This window comes from Bos taurus, chromosome 1 (assembly GCF_002263795.3).
Source record: "Bos taurus isolate L1 Dominette 01449 registration number 42190680 breed Hereford chromosome 1, ARS-UCD2.0, whole genome shotgun sequence".
Lineage (NCBI taxonomy): Eukaryota > Metazoa > Chordata > Mammalia > Artiodactyla > Bovidae > Bos > Bos taurus.
The window spans coordinates 99,140,952-99,157,933 of record NC_037328.1 but is presented as its reverse complement, the minus strand read 5'-3'; the positions used below and the strand labels follow the sequence as shown (position 1 = coordinate 99,157,933).

The window sequence follows — 16,982 nt, the reverse complement described above, 5'->3', positions numbered from 1 at the left end:
GGCAGGGCCCTAATCTGATAGAAGTAGTGTCCTTACAAGAAGAGACACCAAAGTCTCTCTGTGTATACAGAGGAAAGTCTGTGTAAGGACATTGGAATAAAGCAGCTGTCTAAGAAAGGATGAGGGTTTTTACGAGAAACTAACCTTGATGGGACCTTCATCTTGGATTTCTAGCCTCCAAAACTGCAACAAAATAAATGTCTGTCTTTTAAAATACCCAGTTTGTGGAATCTTGTTATGACAGCCTGAACTAACTAATACAGAAGACTTTCTTTAGGCAGGTTCTTTACCATTAGTGCCACTGGGAAGCCTCTCCTAGTAGATATAATATTAGGTTACTTGACCAGTAAATGTGGTAAGATAAAATTCATGCTTATATTATAGTTAATGCTGATAACTCAGAAGACAAACTCATTTTCATTAAACTGATAATAATATTATACCAATCTTATTTACCAAAGATTTATCCAAATTGCTTTTGGATTTGAATTTGACAAATATTTGGGATAATCTTTATACTTCTGGGAGGTTTAGAAATATTTTACTTATAATAGAGCTTATTTTTTGCCAAGTCAGTTATAACAGAACTCTTTTGAGGGATTTTATATGTTGATAATATCACCCAGAGGTGGGATAATATCACCTGTACATAACATAAAACAAGCATAACTATACAAACAGATGCAAATAGAGATCTTATGACTTTCATTCTAAAATTTTAGCTGTGAGTCAGGCATAGAACAGTCATGCAAAATGCACTAATTTAGACAAGAGTTGGGTTCTTGTCTTTGACCCACTTTATGTTTTATTCTAATTACATTTCTGGCAGATGGGACCAATTGTTAACTCCTCAATATGAGAGCAGAATCTTTCCACCAATATTTAAAGAGAAGATTTTTAAGATTTTTTTTTTTGCCTTGATATACAATATAATCTCACGTAGGTTATAGACTAGAATTTGGACAAATGATTGAAGAGATATTAAGAAGTCGTGTGGTGTTTCCAGATTCTTCTGAGTGGATAAAATAACTAGTCTGTTTCCAATTGGCCCCCTTTCCTCCCACTTTCAGCTTCAGACTGTTGCTTTTGGGATTTCTTGAGTTCTTAAGAATCCCTGAGGAGGTGGGGGAAAGGGGCCAAAATTAGTTTGAATGACTTCTGCCCTTTAATTTTGTTTAGAGGGGCATTTTAGACTAGCTCTGATACCTTTTGTGTTCTTTCCATTCATCTTCTATAGGTAGTAATAGGACATTTGCTTAGAAAGAAAACCCTCTAAAAATTATTAAAATATAAAAGGTTTTCAGAAAAAGTCCATCATCTGGCTATTGACGATAGGATCTACATAGGTATACCCATCCCAAATGTGACCCCAAGCAATAAGCTCTTTTGTGGCTTCAGTTCAGTTCAGTTCAGTCGCTCAGTCGTGTCTGACTCTTTGTGACCCCATGAATCGCAGCATGCCAGGCCTTCCTGCCCATCACCAACTCCCAGAGTTCACTCATATTCATGTCCATCGAGTCAGTGATGCCATCCAGCCATCTCATCCTCTGTAATCCCCTTATCCTTCTGCCCCGAATCCCTCCCAGCATCAGGGTCTTTTCCAATGAGTCAACTCTTTGCATGAGGTTGCCAAAGTATTGGAGTTTCAGCTTCAACATCAGTCCTTCCAATGAACACCCAGGACTGATCTCCTTTAAGATGGACTGGTTGGCTCTCCTTACAGTCCAAGGGACTCTCAAGAGTCTTCTCCAACACCACAGTTCAAAAGCATCAATTCTTCGGTGCTCAGCTTTCTTCACAGTCCAACTCTTACATCCATACATGAGCACCGGAAAAACCATAGCCTTAACTAGATGGACCTTTGTTGGCAAAGTAATGTCTCTGCTTTTTAATATGCTATCTGGGTTGGTCATAACTTTCTTTCCAAGGAGTAAGCATCTTTTAATTTTATGGCTACAGTCACCATCTGCAGTGATTTTGGAGCCCAAAAAGATAAAGTCTGACACTGTTTCCACTGTTTCCCCATCTATTTGCCGTGAAGTGATGGGACCAGATGCCATGATCTTCGTTTTCTGAATGTTGAGTTTTAAGCCAACTTTTGCACTCTCCTCTTTCACTTTCCTCAAGAAACTCAAGGAACTAAAAAGTTCCTCTTCACTTTCTGTCATAAGGGTGATGTCATCTGCATATCTGAGGTTATTTAGGCACATGCATATATGCACACAATAGGTGTCTTTGAAGAGGGCACAGGAGATGCATCCTCTATAATTCAAAATAACTCTCAACCAGAGGAAATGAAGGAAACCAAGTGCCACTGGTGCTAAGAATGTTTAGTCCCAGTCCTCCCACAGAAGTGAGGCACGTCTAATCACAGACCTTCAACTCTATGATGCCAGATGGTGATACAGAGATGGGAAGTCTTAGTGCTATGAAGGCATTGGGAAGGAGGTGAGAAGGGGCCTTATGAATTGAGACCCTTTAGGATTTAGGCTTAGACAACCTCCCTGAGAGTCAGCAGTGATTGGCAGGAAGTTTTGCTAGTGTACCTCCTGTCTCAGTTCTCTCTTTGGTTCCAAGTCAACCTCTTAGGACACAAAATTGAGACAGAAGGAAAGACTTACCTGGTTTTATCGGTGACCCGCAGCAAATTTGTCCAAGCAGATACTGGTCCAGTGAGAACTGCAAACTCACCAGTCTACGAGGGTGGCTCACACAGGCTTATGGAACCTTTATCTGTGTTCTTTGTTATGACTGTCCTTCTAGGACAAGCAACACTTTGAGACGTGCATGTGTGCATGCTAAATCACTTCAATTTATTCTGACTCTGTTGTCACCCCATGGACTGTAGCTCTCCAGGCTCCTCTGTCCATGGGGTTTCCCAGGCAAGAATACTGGAGTGGGTTGCCATTTCCTTCTCCAGGGGATCTTCCCAACCCAGGGATTGTACCTGCATCTTTTGCATCTTCTGCACTGCAGGTGGATTCTTTACCAGCTGAGCCATCAGGGAAGCAAAAGAACAAGAGTAATCCTAACCAAACATTTTCTCCTGTAAATCTAAATTTTGGAAAATTCCTTTCTAAAAAGATGAGAAGCTCTTGTCACTTTTGCTCCGAAGAGTTCAACTGCAGAACCCAAAGGAACCAAGGATTTCTAACCATTCAATCCTTGTTGCAAAACTGTTGGGAGGAAAACCTTTTCCTTTATCATCGGAGCTTTGAACATTAATCTCCTAGAAGATTAGCAGGAGAAAAATTCATTACTCCTGTATGCAAGAGTACGCTATAGGGAGTAGCTCCCTGAACAACTTGGGATACATACTAGTAAGGATTTACCTACTAACTTATTAAGGTGGTTTAGGGCTTCAAACAGAGAAGGAAATGGCAACCCACTCCAGTATTCTTGCCTGGAGAATCCCAGGGACAGAGGAGCCTGTCCTGGTGGGCTGCTGTCTGTGGGGTTGCACAGAGTCGGACACGACTGAAGCGACTTAGCAGCCGCAGCAGGGCTTCAAAGAATGGAAGGTTCTGATGAAGTTTGTTTACACAGATTGACTTTGAAATGTCCCACTGCCCAAGATCAGTTGACCTCCCGACTGGATACTTCTCTGGAGTGGTGGTGAGGAGGTTGAGAGGGGTGCTTGGGGCAGGTGATTCAGGTGTATCTCAGCTTTATTCAGATAGAAGTTCAGGAAACATTTCTTTCTGGACCTGTAGTGCAGATATTTTTACTTTGATGTAATCTTTATGCCATTCTGACAGGTTGTTGCTCCTTTCACATGGAATCCCAGAAAGGTTCAGCATTAAGCATTTAGAGCGGAGGTAAGCAGTGCACAGCGGGCAATGTGTGGGGATGGAAGCAGAGAGTTGTTTGAAAGACTGAATGTAAATTCAGTCTGGCGGACCTGGTGGAATTCCCAGGTTCCTTTCTCCAAACTGTAGAGCTGAATAAATACCATGCTTTATTCCCACTCAGGAGAGAGAGAGAGAAAGGGAGAGGTTGGATTCTCTCTAGTGAAGAAGACAAACCAGGGAAGGTTCAGTAGGGGCGCAGACTGATACTACCTAAAGATGGGGGTTCCCTTCTGCTCTCTGGTCCTGAAGCAGCAGCCATAGGCTGTCTGCTTCCATGGGCAGGAAATTGGGGCTACTTTTCTGAAGAATGGAATGGCCCTAAAAATCAGATTTCCATACAGGAACATCCATTAGGTTCACCCCTAATCACCTAACAGTGAGCTCATGAATTGTAAGCCCTTTCTATCACACAGAACTCCCAATCAGCTTCTAGTGCTTCATGCTTAAAATGTAGTCAAGCACTGATAACTGCTATTTGAGAAAGAGAATTGGACTATAAGGAAAGCTGAGCGCCAAAGAATTGATGCTTTTGAACTGTGGTGTTGGAGAAGACTCTTGAGAGTCCCTTGGAATGCAAGGAGATCCAACTAGTCAATCTTAAAGGAAATCAGTCCTGAATATTCATTGGAAGGACTGATGCTGAAACTGAAACTCTAGTACTTTGGCCACCTGATGCAAAGAATTGACTCATTGGAAAAGACCCTGATGCTGGGAAAGATTGAAGGCAGGAGGAGAAGGGGAAGACAGAGGATGAGATGGTTGTATGGCATCACCGATCCAGTGAATATGAATTTGAGTAAGCTCTGGGAGTTAATGATGGACAGGGAAGCCTGGAGTTCTGCAGTCCATGGGGTTGCAAAGAGTCGGACATGACTGAGTGACTGAACTGAACTGAAAACACAGGAGAGGCTAAAAAAATCCTGAACTGAAACAACTCAGAGAAAAACAAATATTACATAGGGAGATATAAGAAAAAGATTAATCTGTAATTCAGTTGTTTCTATAGGGCAACTGACATCAGAGTTGTTTATAGTCATAAACTTAGAAATAACTGTATATCAATAGGATGTTGGCTGAATTAATTCTCCTATATTATTCTAAGTTCATACTCTAGAAAAAAAAAGGTTAAATTAATGCTACAAATTTCAAAAAGGAAAAATATTCATACCATTTTATTTGCTAAGTTAAAAGATATTTTTTACATAATTTAAAAAATAGTAGATTATGATTCCATTTATACAAAAGTATGTTTGTGTGCACCCAGAAAGAATTGGATATGAATCTATCATTTTACTAGCAGTGGTTACATCTGGTAGCATGTCTAGGGACAAACAACTTTCTGTATTTGTTCATTGTTCAGGCTTCTATACTGTTAGCTTCTATTCTGTTAGTCATAAAGACTTTTGTCCTTAAGAAAGGCACATAATTTTAAAAAATTGAAATATACTCAACACCTGCAGAATAACCAAGTGACTGGTTTTTTAAAAAAAATTATTTGTTTATTTATTTTGTTGCATTAGGAGATCTTTGTTGCTGTGAGGACTTTCTCTAATTGCAGCTAGTGAGGCAATAGCACCCAACTCCAGTACTCTCGCCTGGAAAATCCCATGGATGGAGGAGCCTGGTAAGCTGCAGTCCATGGGGTCGCTAAGAGTTGGACACGACTGAGCGACTTCACTTTCACTTTTCACTTTAATGGATTGGAGAAGGCAATGGCAACCTACTCCAGTGTTCTTGCCTGGAGAATCCCAGGGACATGGGAGCCTGGTGGGCTGCCGTCTATGGGGTCACACAAAGTCAGACACGACTGAAGCGACTTAGCAGCAGCAGCAGCAGCAGCAGAGGGCAGTTTATTGTTGCTGTGCAAGGGCTTCTCATGGAGGTGGCTTCTTTGGCTGCAGACCGCAGACTCTATGCTTTTGGGCTTCAGTACTTGCAGCACACAGGCTTAGAAGTTGTGACTTTTGGGCTTAGTTGCCCCATGGCATGTGAAATCTTCCCAGACCAGGGATCGAACCCATGTCCCCTGTCCGGCAGGAGGATTCTTATCCACTGCTCCACCAGGAAAGTCCCAAGTGACTGATTTTATTTAACCACTTCTTTAGGGGCGTCAAGGATGATATTGCTTTACCAAACATTCTGTACTATGAGTTAACCTAACATAAAATTTCATCTCAACCAAAGGAAAGTTGCTTGCTAGCTGTGACATGTGAAACTATATATAATGTGAAGTTCTGAAGTCACATTGATGTTTCTTATGATGTTAGATTATTTGGTGACAACCTGAATTACATATAATTTTCTAGAAACTTTAGACTAATACATTTTCCTTGTGATGCATAAAGTTTGTGCTGTGCCTTTTCTTATTCACTGGTGTGCTAGGTTTGGGTCTTCTTAAGGTACAGAGTTTCCTTGGGGACTTCTTTGTAGGAATTAGGAAAACCTTAAGGAGTGTTTGGTAGATTACTGGGACTTGTGGGTCAATTGCTGGATTGGGCTGACTTGTTATTTGTAATGCCCAAGAGCAGATATAACCTAAGTCATTATCAAGGAGGGGACCTGGGTGTCAGAGAGAATCACAGATCCATCTCTAGATCCTGTCTGTAGTAAAAAAAAAAAAAAAAAAAGACCAAAAATCAAAATTCTAAAAACTCTCTGTGGCTTACAATGCCCTGAGAATAAAATCAGAATCCCTCAGCCTGAAAGGCCCCGTTTGCCCTTCAGAACATCTCATCAATTGAATCAATTTGGCCTCCTTTCAGATCTCTGGAGGCCAAGCGTTTCCCCTGTTTAGAGCCTCAGTTCATTCTCCTTCTTTCTGCCTGAATGGCATCCCCTGGTTGTCCTGGTGTCTCTTCACCCTTTCAGGTCACAATGTCACCTCTTCAGTGAGGCCTTTCCTAATCAATGAATCTTAGTAAGAATTCCCTTCTCTTTTTCAGTCCCCTGATTGTTTCCATCTTAGCAGTCTACCTTTTGTATTTTTTAAGTGTTTTTATTTACTCTCCTTTCTACTTAGATGGTCAGGGCAAAGGGACCGTGGACTTTCACTCATACCACCTGCAGCTGAAAGTGTCCGCAAAGCACCCTTGTCCCTCTCCTTTATCACTGCACACCTGCCACGCTTCCAACTGCCAGTATTTGCATTTCTGTATCTGAAGACTTTGGCTACTGGAAGCAGACTCTGCCTACCCGGGCTTCTGCCTGAAATGCTGGAGAAGATGTAGCTCTCAACCAAGCACTCATAGGAATTGGTGTATGAATACCCAGGCTCCTTCTGACTTTGGGGAGCTCTCAGCTAGTGTTGCCTGGCTTGATAATATATCTTTTTTCTTGGCTAACTCTCTTTCCTTGTCTCATTTCATCACTTCCTCACTGGTGTTTTCTTCACTTTCCAAAGAAACTACTTACACTCAAATCCTTGGTGATAGTGGGTGCAAGCTGGGTGGTGGGAGGGTGGAGGTTGGGGTGGAGCAATGTTTCTGGCACATGTAGGTTGCAGTATTTGTTGAATGGATGAATGACTAGGGTGGGTGGCTGGATGAATGGAATAATAGATTTAAAAAATAGGTTATAAAATAGAGGTCAAGACTATATGGGATGTAAAAATTCAAATTATGGACAGATAAAGTAAATGTTTGGTGAACTCATTCTAACAGGGCTAGTCTGCTTCCCCCAAACATGTTAAGTCCATGTGAAGGTAAAGATATAGGACAATCTAATATGACATTCAATTATTAATTATTTATTTCTTTACTTATTTCTGATTGTTCTGGGTGTTCCTTGGTGTGCAGGCTTTGTTCTGTAGGTGCGGCAAGCGAGGGCTACACTCTAGTGGTGGGTGGACTTCTCATTGGGTGACTTCTCTTGTTTTGGAGCACGTGCTCTAAGGCACTGGGGCTTCAGGAACTGCAGCACATGGGCTCAATAGTTGCAATTCCCAGGCCCTAGAGCATGGGCTTAATAGTTGTGGTGCCTGGGCTTAGTTGCACCACAGTATATGGGATCTTCCTGGACAAGGGATTGAACGCATGTCTCCTGCATTGGCAGACAGATTCTTTACCATTGAGCCACCAAGGAAGCCACAGTATGGCATTTTTAAAAGCTAAGGTTTTCTTTAGGCCCACTGCCCAATTCTTGAGGATTTTATGGATGCCTCACTTATGTGTCGTTTTTACATTTATTGTTTTATTACAGTATTTACCTAAAGCACTAAAATGTGCTATACAAACTCATAAATAACATTCAACACAAATTTTATTTCATTTAGGTAATGTTAACAGTCCCCAAAATCACCTTTCAAAAGTATATCTGGAGGTGAGAATTGGACTGTAAGTGAAACCAGAAGGTGAGATTTAGTCAGTGCCCTGAAATGAAGTGATCACAAAAAGGGACTGCAGCTGTGGAGGGTGAGGTAACTGATTTTAGTGCAGGCAGTATATTAGGTGTTGTTATCAGTGTTATCACTAGACAGGTTCACAGATCTGTTTAGAGACAGACTAGAGTCCTGAATCAGGAGCCATTTCTATTTTCAGCAGATTATGAGTATGGAGAGTTGGCTAGACTATGAGTTTCACGACTCATAAAAAAGAACACCAACGCCTGACCCTAGGGAGGTTCGTGTATGGCATACAGGTGACTTTGAATGCAGGAGAAGTCTGAGTGTTTGGTCAGATGACTGTTATAATTAGTATTGTTTTCAAAAGCCAAACAATTGGTATGGACTAGTAAATCATTCCAGAGAAGGCAATGGCACCCCACTCCAGTACTCTTGCTTGGAAAATCCCATGGACGGAGGAGCCTGGTGGGCTGCAGTCCATGGGATCGAGAAGAGTTGGACACGACTGAGCGACTTCATTTTCACTTTTCACTCTCATGCATTGGAGAAGGAAATGGCAACCCACTCCAGTGTTCTTGCCTGGAGAATCCCAGGGACAGAAGAGCCTGGTAGGCTGCCATCTCTGGGGTCACACAGTGTTGGACACGACTGAAGCAACTTAGCAGCAGCAGTAAATCATTCATCACTAAGTGATCAGATCAGATCAGTCGCTCCGTCGTGTCAGACTCTTTGCAACCCCATGAATCACAGCACACCAGGCCTCCCTGTCCATCACCAACTCCCGGAGTTCACTCAGACTCACGTCCATCGAGTCAGTGATGCCATCCAGCCATCTCATCCTCTGGCGTCCCCTTCTCCTCCTGCCCCCAATCCGTCCCAGCATCAGACTCTTTTCCAATGAGTCAACTCTTTGCATGAGGTGGCCAAAGTACTGGAGTTTCAGCTTGAGCATAATTCCTTCCAAAGAAATCCCAGGGCTGATCTCCTTCAGAATGGACTGGTTGGATCTCCTTGCAGTCCAAGGGACTCTCAAGAGTCTTCTCCAACACCACAGTTCAAAAGCATCAATTCTTCGGTGCTCAGCCTTCTTCACAGTCCAACTCTCACATCCATACATGACCACAGGAAAAACCATAGCCTTGACTAGACGAACCTTTGTTGGCAAAGTAATGTCTCTGCTTTTGAATATGCTATCTAGGTTGGTCATAACTTTCCTTCCAAGGAGTAAACGTCAAATTACAAAAGAATTTAATTCTGGCACTCTAGGTGATGAGTGTTATCTGTGTGCTGTGCTGAGTCACTTCAGTCATGTCTGACTCTTTGTGACCCATGGACTGTAGCCCACCAGGCTCCTCTGTCCATGGGATTCTCCAGGCAGGAATACTGGAGTGGGTTGCCATGCCCTCCTCCAAGGGATCTTCCTGACTCAGGGATTGAACCCGCTTCTCTTATGTCTCCTGCATTGGCAGGTGGGTCCTTTACCACTAGTGCCACTTAGGAAGCCCTGAGTTTTATCTATCCCCGGACATTTAAAAATTAAAGACAATATGTCTAAAATCCTGTATGTTTGTATAAGCTTTCTATAAGGAAATGTTGATATAATTGTGCTAGTTCAAAAGTATTTGCGTTTAAAGAAGTATTGGGTTGCCAAAAGGGTCGCTCGGGTTTTTCCCTTACCATCTTACAGTAAAACCTAACTTTTTGGCCAACCCAATATTATGGGTGAAACTGAATTAACTAAGCATGTCGATGGAAAATAGTGCTCAGGAATAATTTCCAGGAAAAAATTAACTCCTTTTGTTGAATCAGCCTGTCTTTTTTCTTCATGGATATTGAGAATCCTGGACTTGTGTTTCTTTATACATTTTGGCTACCAAAGAGCTTAGAACTTAATTTTCAGCTCAGTTTTCTCAAGTACATGGGAACTTAGGACATTCACATTTGTCTTCTAAATTTCTCCTTGTTTTTTAAAATCTATTCTGATTTTTCTTTTCCTTGGGTCTGTTTTTTTTTTTTTTTTTCCTACTTTGCCTGTATTTTTCTTTCTCACTTTATGTAAGTCACCACAAGCTTTTTGTGGAAAATGAAGGAACAAATGATTCATGAATAAAACATAAAGATGTAATCTATTTTTATTGCATTACTATTCTTTTTTTTCCAAGGCCAAATGTTTGCGAAGAAGAGCAGTTGACTGTCGTGGGACTTCGTCGGCCATGTGTCCAAGCGTTCACGCACACCATCAAGATCTGGAAACAGGGCTGCACCAGCCCGCAGTGGTGTGTGGGTTACGAAAGAAGGTAAAGGTGTTCCACTATCTTGACTTTGTTTCTAAAAATCAAAGCCAAAGCCTAAACTGCATCTGAAGATTTCATCCAATAAATTTTAGAAAATAATCATATAAGTAAACAAAAATAAGATATGCCCATGAGGAACTTTAAAGTTATATATTTTCCTTCAGAAACAGAATATATTATTACTTTAGTTCAAGCCTCATTTCTATGTGAGGTATTTGGGTTAGATGCCATTAATTTTACTTTTTAACGGGATAGACACTGAAAGCTGTGGATCAGAAGGCCGAGAGAAACAAGAAATATTGTGTTAGTTTGCTAAATTTAGTGTAACTTGGATCCAAGGCATCTATGATTCTGAACTACCATCTGACCTGCCCCTGGTTCTCTTGTAACACTTTGAAACCTAGAACTTCTTTAACTTCATTATGGTCTTTGAATTAGGATTAACTCAGCTGCCTGGGAAAGGACAGAAAAAGCCAGTGTGTGTTTTTCCTATGCGTGAAGACTTCATAGGGACTTTTTAAAATAGATTTATAAAATATCTAAGCATTTCTTAAATAGTTGCTAAGGTGTTCAAGTTTTATGTAAATGAATCAATTTTGTCTGAATTCAGGAAACAAAGTTAAAAAATGTAACTTTAATGAATTTATTATTACTAGTATTAATATCACTAGTATTACTTAAGGAAAATTGATGGCATGTGTAAATAAGGGCATTTGCCACTGTATAGAAATGGCAGAACACTGGTAATTAATATAAGACTAGGTTTAATAAGACTAAATCATTTATGAGATTTTCCCTGGTGGCTCAGACGGTAAAGTGTCTGCCTACAATGTGGGAGGCCTGGGTTCGATCCCTGGGATGGGAAGATCCCCTGGAGAAGGAAATGGCAAACCACTCCAGAACTCTTGCCTGGAAAACCCCACGGACAGAGGAGCCTGGTAGGCTACAGTCCATGAGGTCACAAAGAGTCGGACACGACTGAGTGACTTCACTTTCACTTTCCCATATACATTGTGTGTGTGAATAGTGGGGTGTTGTTTTTTTTTTTTTTGGTCTTTACTCAGGACCTTTAAATTAATTTAAATCAGAAAAAACTTCTGGCTTTTACTAGCTATGTGACACTGAAAAAGTTTCTACTTTTTCTATTCCTTAGTCTGTAAAGTTAGAAAAATAATACTATACATGGATATTACAAGGATTAACTAAAAATGTATTTAACACATGTGATACGATGCTTGGTACACAGTAGATATTCAAGTCCTGATTTTGAAAATGACTTTTCGATTAGCTATTTGGCATCCCTTCCATGAAGTTTATCTTCCCTAGGGGCTCAGATGGTAAAGAATCTGCCTGCAATGCAGGAGACCCAGGTTTGATCCCTGGGTTGGGGAAGATCCTCTGAAGAAGGGAATGGCTAACAGTGCCAGTATTCTTGCCTGTAGTATTCCATGGACAGAGGAGCCTGGCAGGCTAAAGTTCTTCAGGTCAAAAGGAGTCAGACAGGGCTGAGTGACTAAAACTTTCACTTTTTTTTCACTACCATGAGATTTAACTCTTGTTGACATTAGTCCAAACCAAAGCAAGTCCACTACTACATAGACATTCAGATTTGGGAAAGCAAACATGAATAAATAAAACATGTTTTATGTTTATTTTCAAGAGCTTAATAGTTTTATGCTTTCCTTTATTCAGCAAGTATTTATGAACCTGAGTTTGGAGTTGTGGCATGCCAAACTTATATCCCTTTTGTTTGTATGTAAGTAAACAAAGGTATACTTATATCCCTATTAGAGAGATGTACCTCCAAAAATATTAGGGGACACTTCAAGATGGTGAATAATCAAGTGTCATAAAAAGAAAGAAAGAAAGAAAGTAAAGTAAAGCGTCTGCCTGCAATGCAGGAGACCCAGGTTCGATCCCTGGGTTAGGAAGATCCCCTGAAGAAGGGAATGGCAACGCACCCCAGAATTCTTGCCTGGAAAATCCCATGGTCAGAGGAGCCTGATAGGTTACAGTCTGTGGGATCACAACCGGACATGACTAAGCGATGTCACTTTCTTTCTTTCTATTCTCTCTTCAAGATGGTGAATAGTCAAGTGTTATAAAAATGACATTAAATCCTATTTTCAAGAGAGGAGAAAGAACACTGTACATTGACATGATGCAAAAAGAGAAATTGGAGGAAGTGAAACTTGAAATTGGCTTTGAATATGAAGGGGATTGGGTTTCCCTAGTGGCTCAGTGGCAAAGAATCCACCTAAAATGCAGGAGACACGGGTTCAATCCCTGGGTTGGGACGATCCCCTGAAGGACGGCGTGGCAACCCACTCTAGTATTCCTCCCAGGAAAATTCCATGGACAGAGAAGCCTGGTGAGGTACAGCCTATGGGATTGCAGAGTCAGACATGAGTGAAGCAAATGAGCACACAGGCACAGGAAGGTGATTTGGGCTGGGGATATGAGGAGAGGTAAGACAATATAGTACTTTGGGGATAAAGAATAAATAAGACATCAATTTGATAGGAAGGAAGTTATCTGGGTTAGTGAGATTGTGATTCAGTTCAGTTCAGTTGCTCAGTCATGACCGACTCATTGCAACCCCATGGACTGTAGCACGCCAGGCCTCCCTGTCCATCACCAATTATGGTATTATGGTCTATTAAGAGGTCAGCAGAAATAGTGTAGTGTTTTGTTCATTATTTTATTCATTGTTCAATCTTTTGTTCCTTGTTGCCCTCCCCCCAGGAGACTTTGTAAACTTTTTCTTTTTATTTTAGTAATTGTCCGCCTTCCCCATGAAGGTTCAATATCACAGATATGCTTCTTTCTGTTCCTGTTCTCTGCTCATGTGTAGGACCACAGACCATTGTATTACTAAGATTTTTCTCGCCCCTCCTACCCAAGAACCAATTGTTCCCTGCTTGTGGATGATGTCACCACTGATGAGAATGCACACTATCATGGGACCCATGATGAGGGGCCTTCACTGTCAAATTGAAATCATGTGACTTATTATCCTTCTAGATTTCATTATTCTCTTCATAATCATGGGTTCCATTTTTGATAGCTTCAGTGACCCTTAGGGTAGTTTATACTACAGGACTTGCAGTCCCTATTAATTTTCAGTAACCTGTATCTACATTAAATCTTGGTTATGTATTTAATGAGGTGTGTGTGTGTGTGTGCATATGTACAATGCATACAAATTTTATATGTATATATATATATAAAATGTGTGTGTGTGTATAAATGTCAGGATTTGGGTTGCAGGGAGGATTTGATAGTGGGTTTAAGATGACAGCTCTGGCTTTAAGACGAAGCATTACCTTAAGAGGAAAATAGGATCAATCTCATTCTTATTCCTTAGGACCCGATACTACACCATCTACAGACAGGCATACAGCCTGGAGCAGCAGACAGTCTACAAGTGCTGCCCTGGTTGGAGCCGGTGGGACAATGAACCTGGCTGTCTATGCTGTAAGTTATAATTCTTCCTGTCTAACTCTCTGTCACTAGAAGTAATGGTCTCACTCTGTTTTGGGCTTCAATCATATCATGCCTGTCAAGCTTTAGGCATCTTTAGACTCACCACAGATTCAGAGCATCTCTTTGGACTGAAGATGCTCACATGGCAGAAATGTGCAGAAAGCCTTTCTGTTAAGCGTTGCTAACGATAGATGAGAACTTAGGACCCACAGAACTGATGCTTTATATTCTGTCTCTTTATGTAAAAGGCAGTTTATTTAAAGCCAGACAGGTTACACCTAGTAAGCTTCTGTCTCCCTTTGCTGTTTGCCCCTTTCTCATATCATCAAATTTGTAATCCATGGCTGATTCAAAAGTCCGGAGGGAAATCTAAATGGGATTTCTTGACTTGTGCTTCTCATGATTAATTGCAGAACTAGGGAGGCAGTTTACTTTTTAAGATGAGGTATGCAGTCCTTTCACAAACCTCTGGTGAGGGTATTCTAGGACCTTTGGTGTCTATCTGACAGCCCTTGAGCAGCAGAACTAGCAGCATTATATAGTTCATTCACACCAGAGAAACGAATCCGTTTAGCGACTCCGTTACCTATGTGTTTATAGTTATTGCCAAGTCACTTAAAATGCTTCAGTGTGTTGCAATCAATGCAGACCACAGCACAACCATTCATCTCTCCTGTTATCCTGCACCTTTGGGAGTTTGTCGGCATCCTGCTCCCTTCCCCACCATGCTTACTGTTCTTGAATGATTTTGGTGAAGTTGCCTCAGGCTTCCCATATTAAGCAGGCTTAGGGTTGAGGAGTACACCGGGGGTCATTGCATTTGCATGCGGTGCTAGGACACTGAAGATGAGTGGCTTAAGCTCAGTAAATATATCTGCCCACATGTCATCTCACCTATATTATAGACTCCTGGAAATTAATGACTGTGAGATGAATTCTTTATCTTGTGTGGCACCTAGCACAGTCCTTTGCCTCTGGTAAGTATTTGTATTTCTTGCTTGTGTTTTAGATTTGCTTGGGTTGCATAGCCATCTTCATGGAGTTCCTTTAGACTAGTGCTACTCTTTTTTATTTTTTCCTTTAGTTTTTATTGGAGTGGAGTTGATTTACAATGCTGTGTTCATTTCAGGTGTACAGCAAAGTGAATCAGTTATACATATACATATATCCACTCTTTAAAAAACTTGTTTCCCATAAAGACCATTGCTACTCAAACTTGAATCTGAATACAAATCAGCTAGTACCTTGTTAAGGTATGGATTCTGATTCAGTAGGTCTAGGGTGGGGCATTTCTACGAGCTTCAAAGTGATACAGATGTTACCACATATGGAGTTCTACAAGGCTTTAGGAGGCAATGGCCTTAATTGGTAATGAAAAAACTGTTTTCGGTGGAGAGGCTAGAGGAGCTGGTAGAAATTTCTAGATGGTGTCTATATTAGCAACTTGATGCGTACACTGAGGATTTTCTTTCCTTCCCTATACTCTGTTCTCTCCGGCCTTCTTGTCTACCTTTCTTTTAGCTGTCTCTGCAGTGGAGACTTGTGTCCATGGGAAGAGATGCTCAGAGGGTGAAGTCCAGCGGTGCCAGTGTTCAGAGGGTTTTCAGGGACCCCACTGTCAATATGGTGAGTTGCGAACAAGACCATTTTATTATGATTTGGAGCTGTCTGCCTTGCTTTTAGGGGCCAGCCAATTTTGTCGATTCAAACTAATGGCAGGGTTATCCCTCTGGGGATTGGTGAGCATTTGAAATCAGCCACTAAGCAAAAACCTACAACCTACAGTGTACTCAGCATTGAAAATTATGCTCTGCAGTTTAGTTTTAATTATTCACTATAAGAGTTCAAAGGGTAGCAGTAAGTACAAAATAGTCTATTTTGTAAAGGAAATGGCAGCTTAATAAGAAAACCTCTTTCTGACTTCAGATGTTAAATCTTTAATGGAGCCATGGTTTGAAAATGCTGGTACAGTATTCTGTGAGATTTATGTGATTTGTGAATGAATAAAGTGAGGATTAAGACAAATTTAGCATGATGTGATATTTACTCCTTTTCTATCCTTTGTGTTTTGTCAAAAAAAGCACAAAAAGCTTGACACTTGCATGATTCTCAATGTGTCAAAACTTGGTAACCTAGTTTTCAAGGTTGGAGCTTAACAACTGTCAGTTTTGGACATGTGTGTTTAAGATGTTTCTTGGGCAGGAAATTCTCAAAATGGCCAATGATGTGTCTTTTACTGCATCTGCTATGAGAGTGGGTGCTTTCAGAAGGATTTGTTTTGACTTGATCATCTGATTCTAGTCTCTGGAGGATGTGAATCCATCTGCATTTATCTTTTCAAGGCAGGGAAAACAAAACAAAACCTATCACATAGAAGTTAAAGAAATAGGTATAAAAAGTGAACAAAAATATTGTCTTCTGCTAATACGTTTGCCTTCTCTTATCCATTACTTGAATCTTTGTCAGTGAAGTTGGAAGGTTGCTGAGAGCTCATCACTCATATTCATTTGTCTCCTCTGCCCTTGGCATAAGGTTCAGGCTCACATTTTTTCCTGGGCACCTCAAAGCTATTCTTCTTGTAAATTAATCTTGATATTCTTCCCTAGGTTGTTTCCTTTTTTAAAAATTGTGAATTAAAATAAAGCTGATTTTCTATCCCAATTTATTCTTTGACTATGGAACACTGATTTCAAAACAGAGGTCTGAGCTCTGGAGAGTGTCTTCAGTTGTTTCTATTAATTTTAAGATGGTAACCGAAGCTATACATTGTTCCATGAGACCAAATTATTTGCCCCTAAATACATTGCTTGAACTATCTGTACCACACTGGTTTCCTCATCTTGATCATTATCTGTGATGGGCAATTACACATGTCATTGATTCATTAAAATTTTTAAGAATCAATTATTACTTTATTGATTCATTTGTTTTGGTAGAGTAGATTTTGCAAAACATCAAGTCCCTGAGGAGAAAGGTAATCAAAGAGACATATGGTAATGATAATAGCCTCAA

At 40.7% G+C, this 16,982-nt stretch overlaps 1 protein-coding gene across 1 annotated transcript in view; it reads left to right on the top strand.

Moving 5' to 3' along the window:
• Nucleotides 1-16,982, top strand: part of EGFEM1 (EGF like and EMI domain containing 1) — a 693,443-nt gene that overhangs the window by 72,632 nt on the left and 603,829 nt on the right. Inside the window, exons 2-4 of the mRNA XM_059888727.1 lie at nucleotides 10,353-10,487; nucleotides 13,852-13,961; nucleotides 15,492-15,596. Of these exons, the coding sequence (XP_059744710.1) occupies nucleotides 10,353-10,487; nucleotides 13,852-13,961; nucleotides 15,492-15,596 (350 nt within the window). The remainder of the gene's footprint in view (nucleotides 1-10,352; nucleotides 10,488-13,851; nucleotides 13,962-15,491; nucleotides 15,597-16,982) is intronic.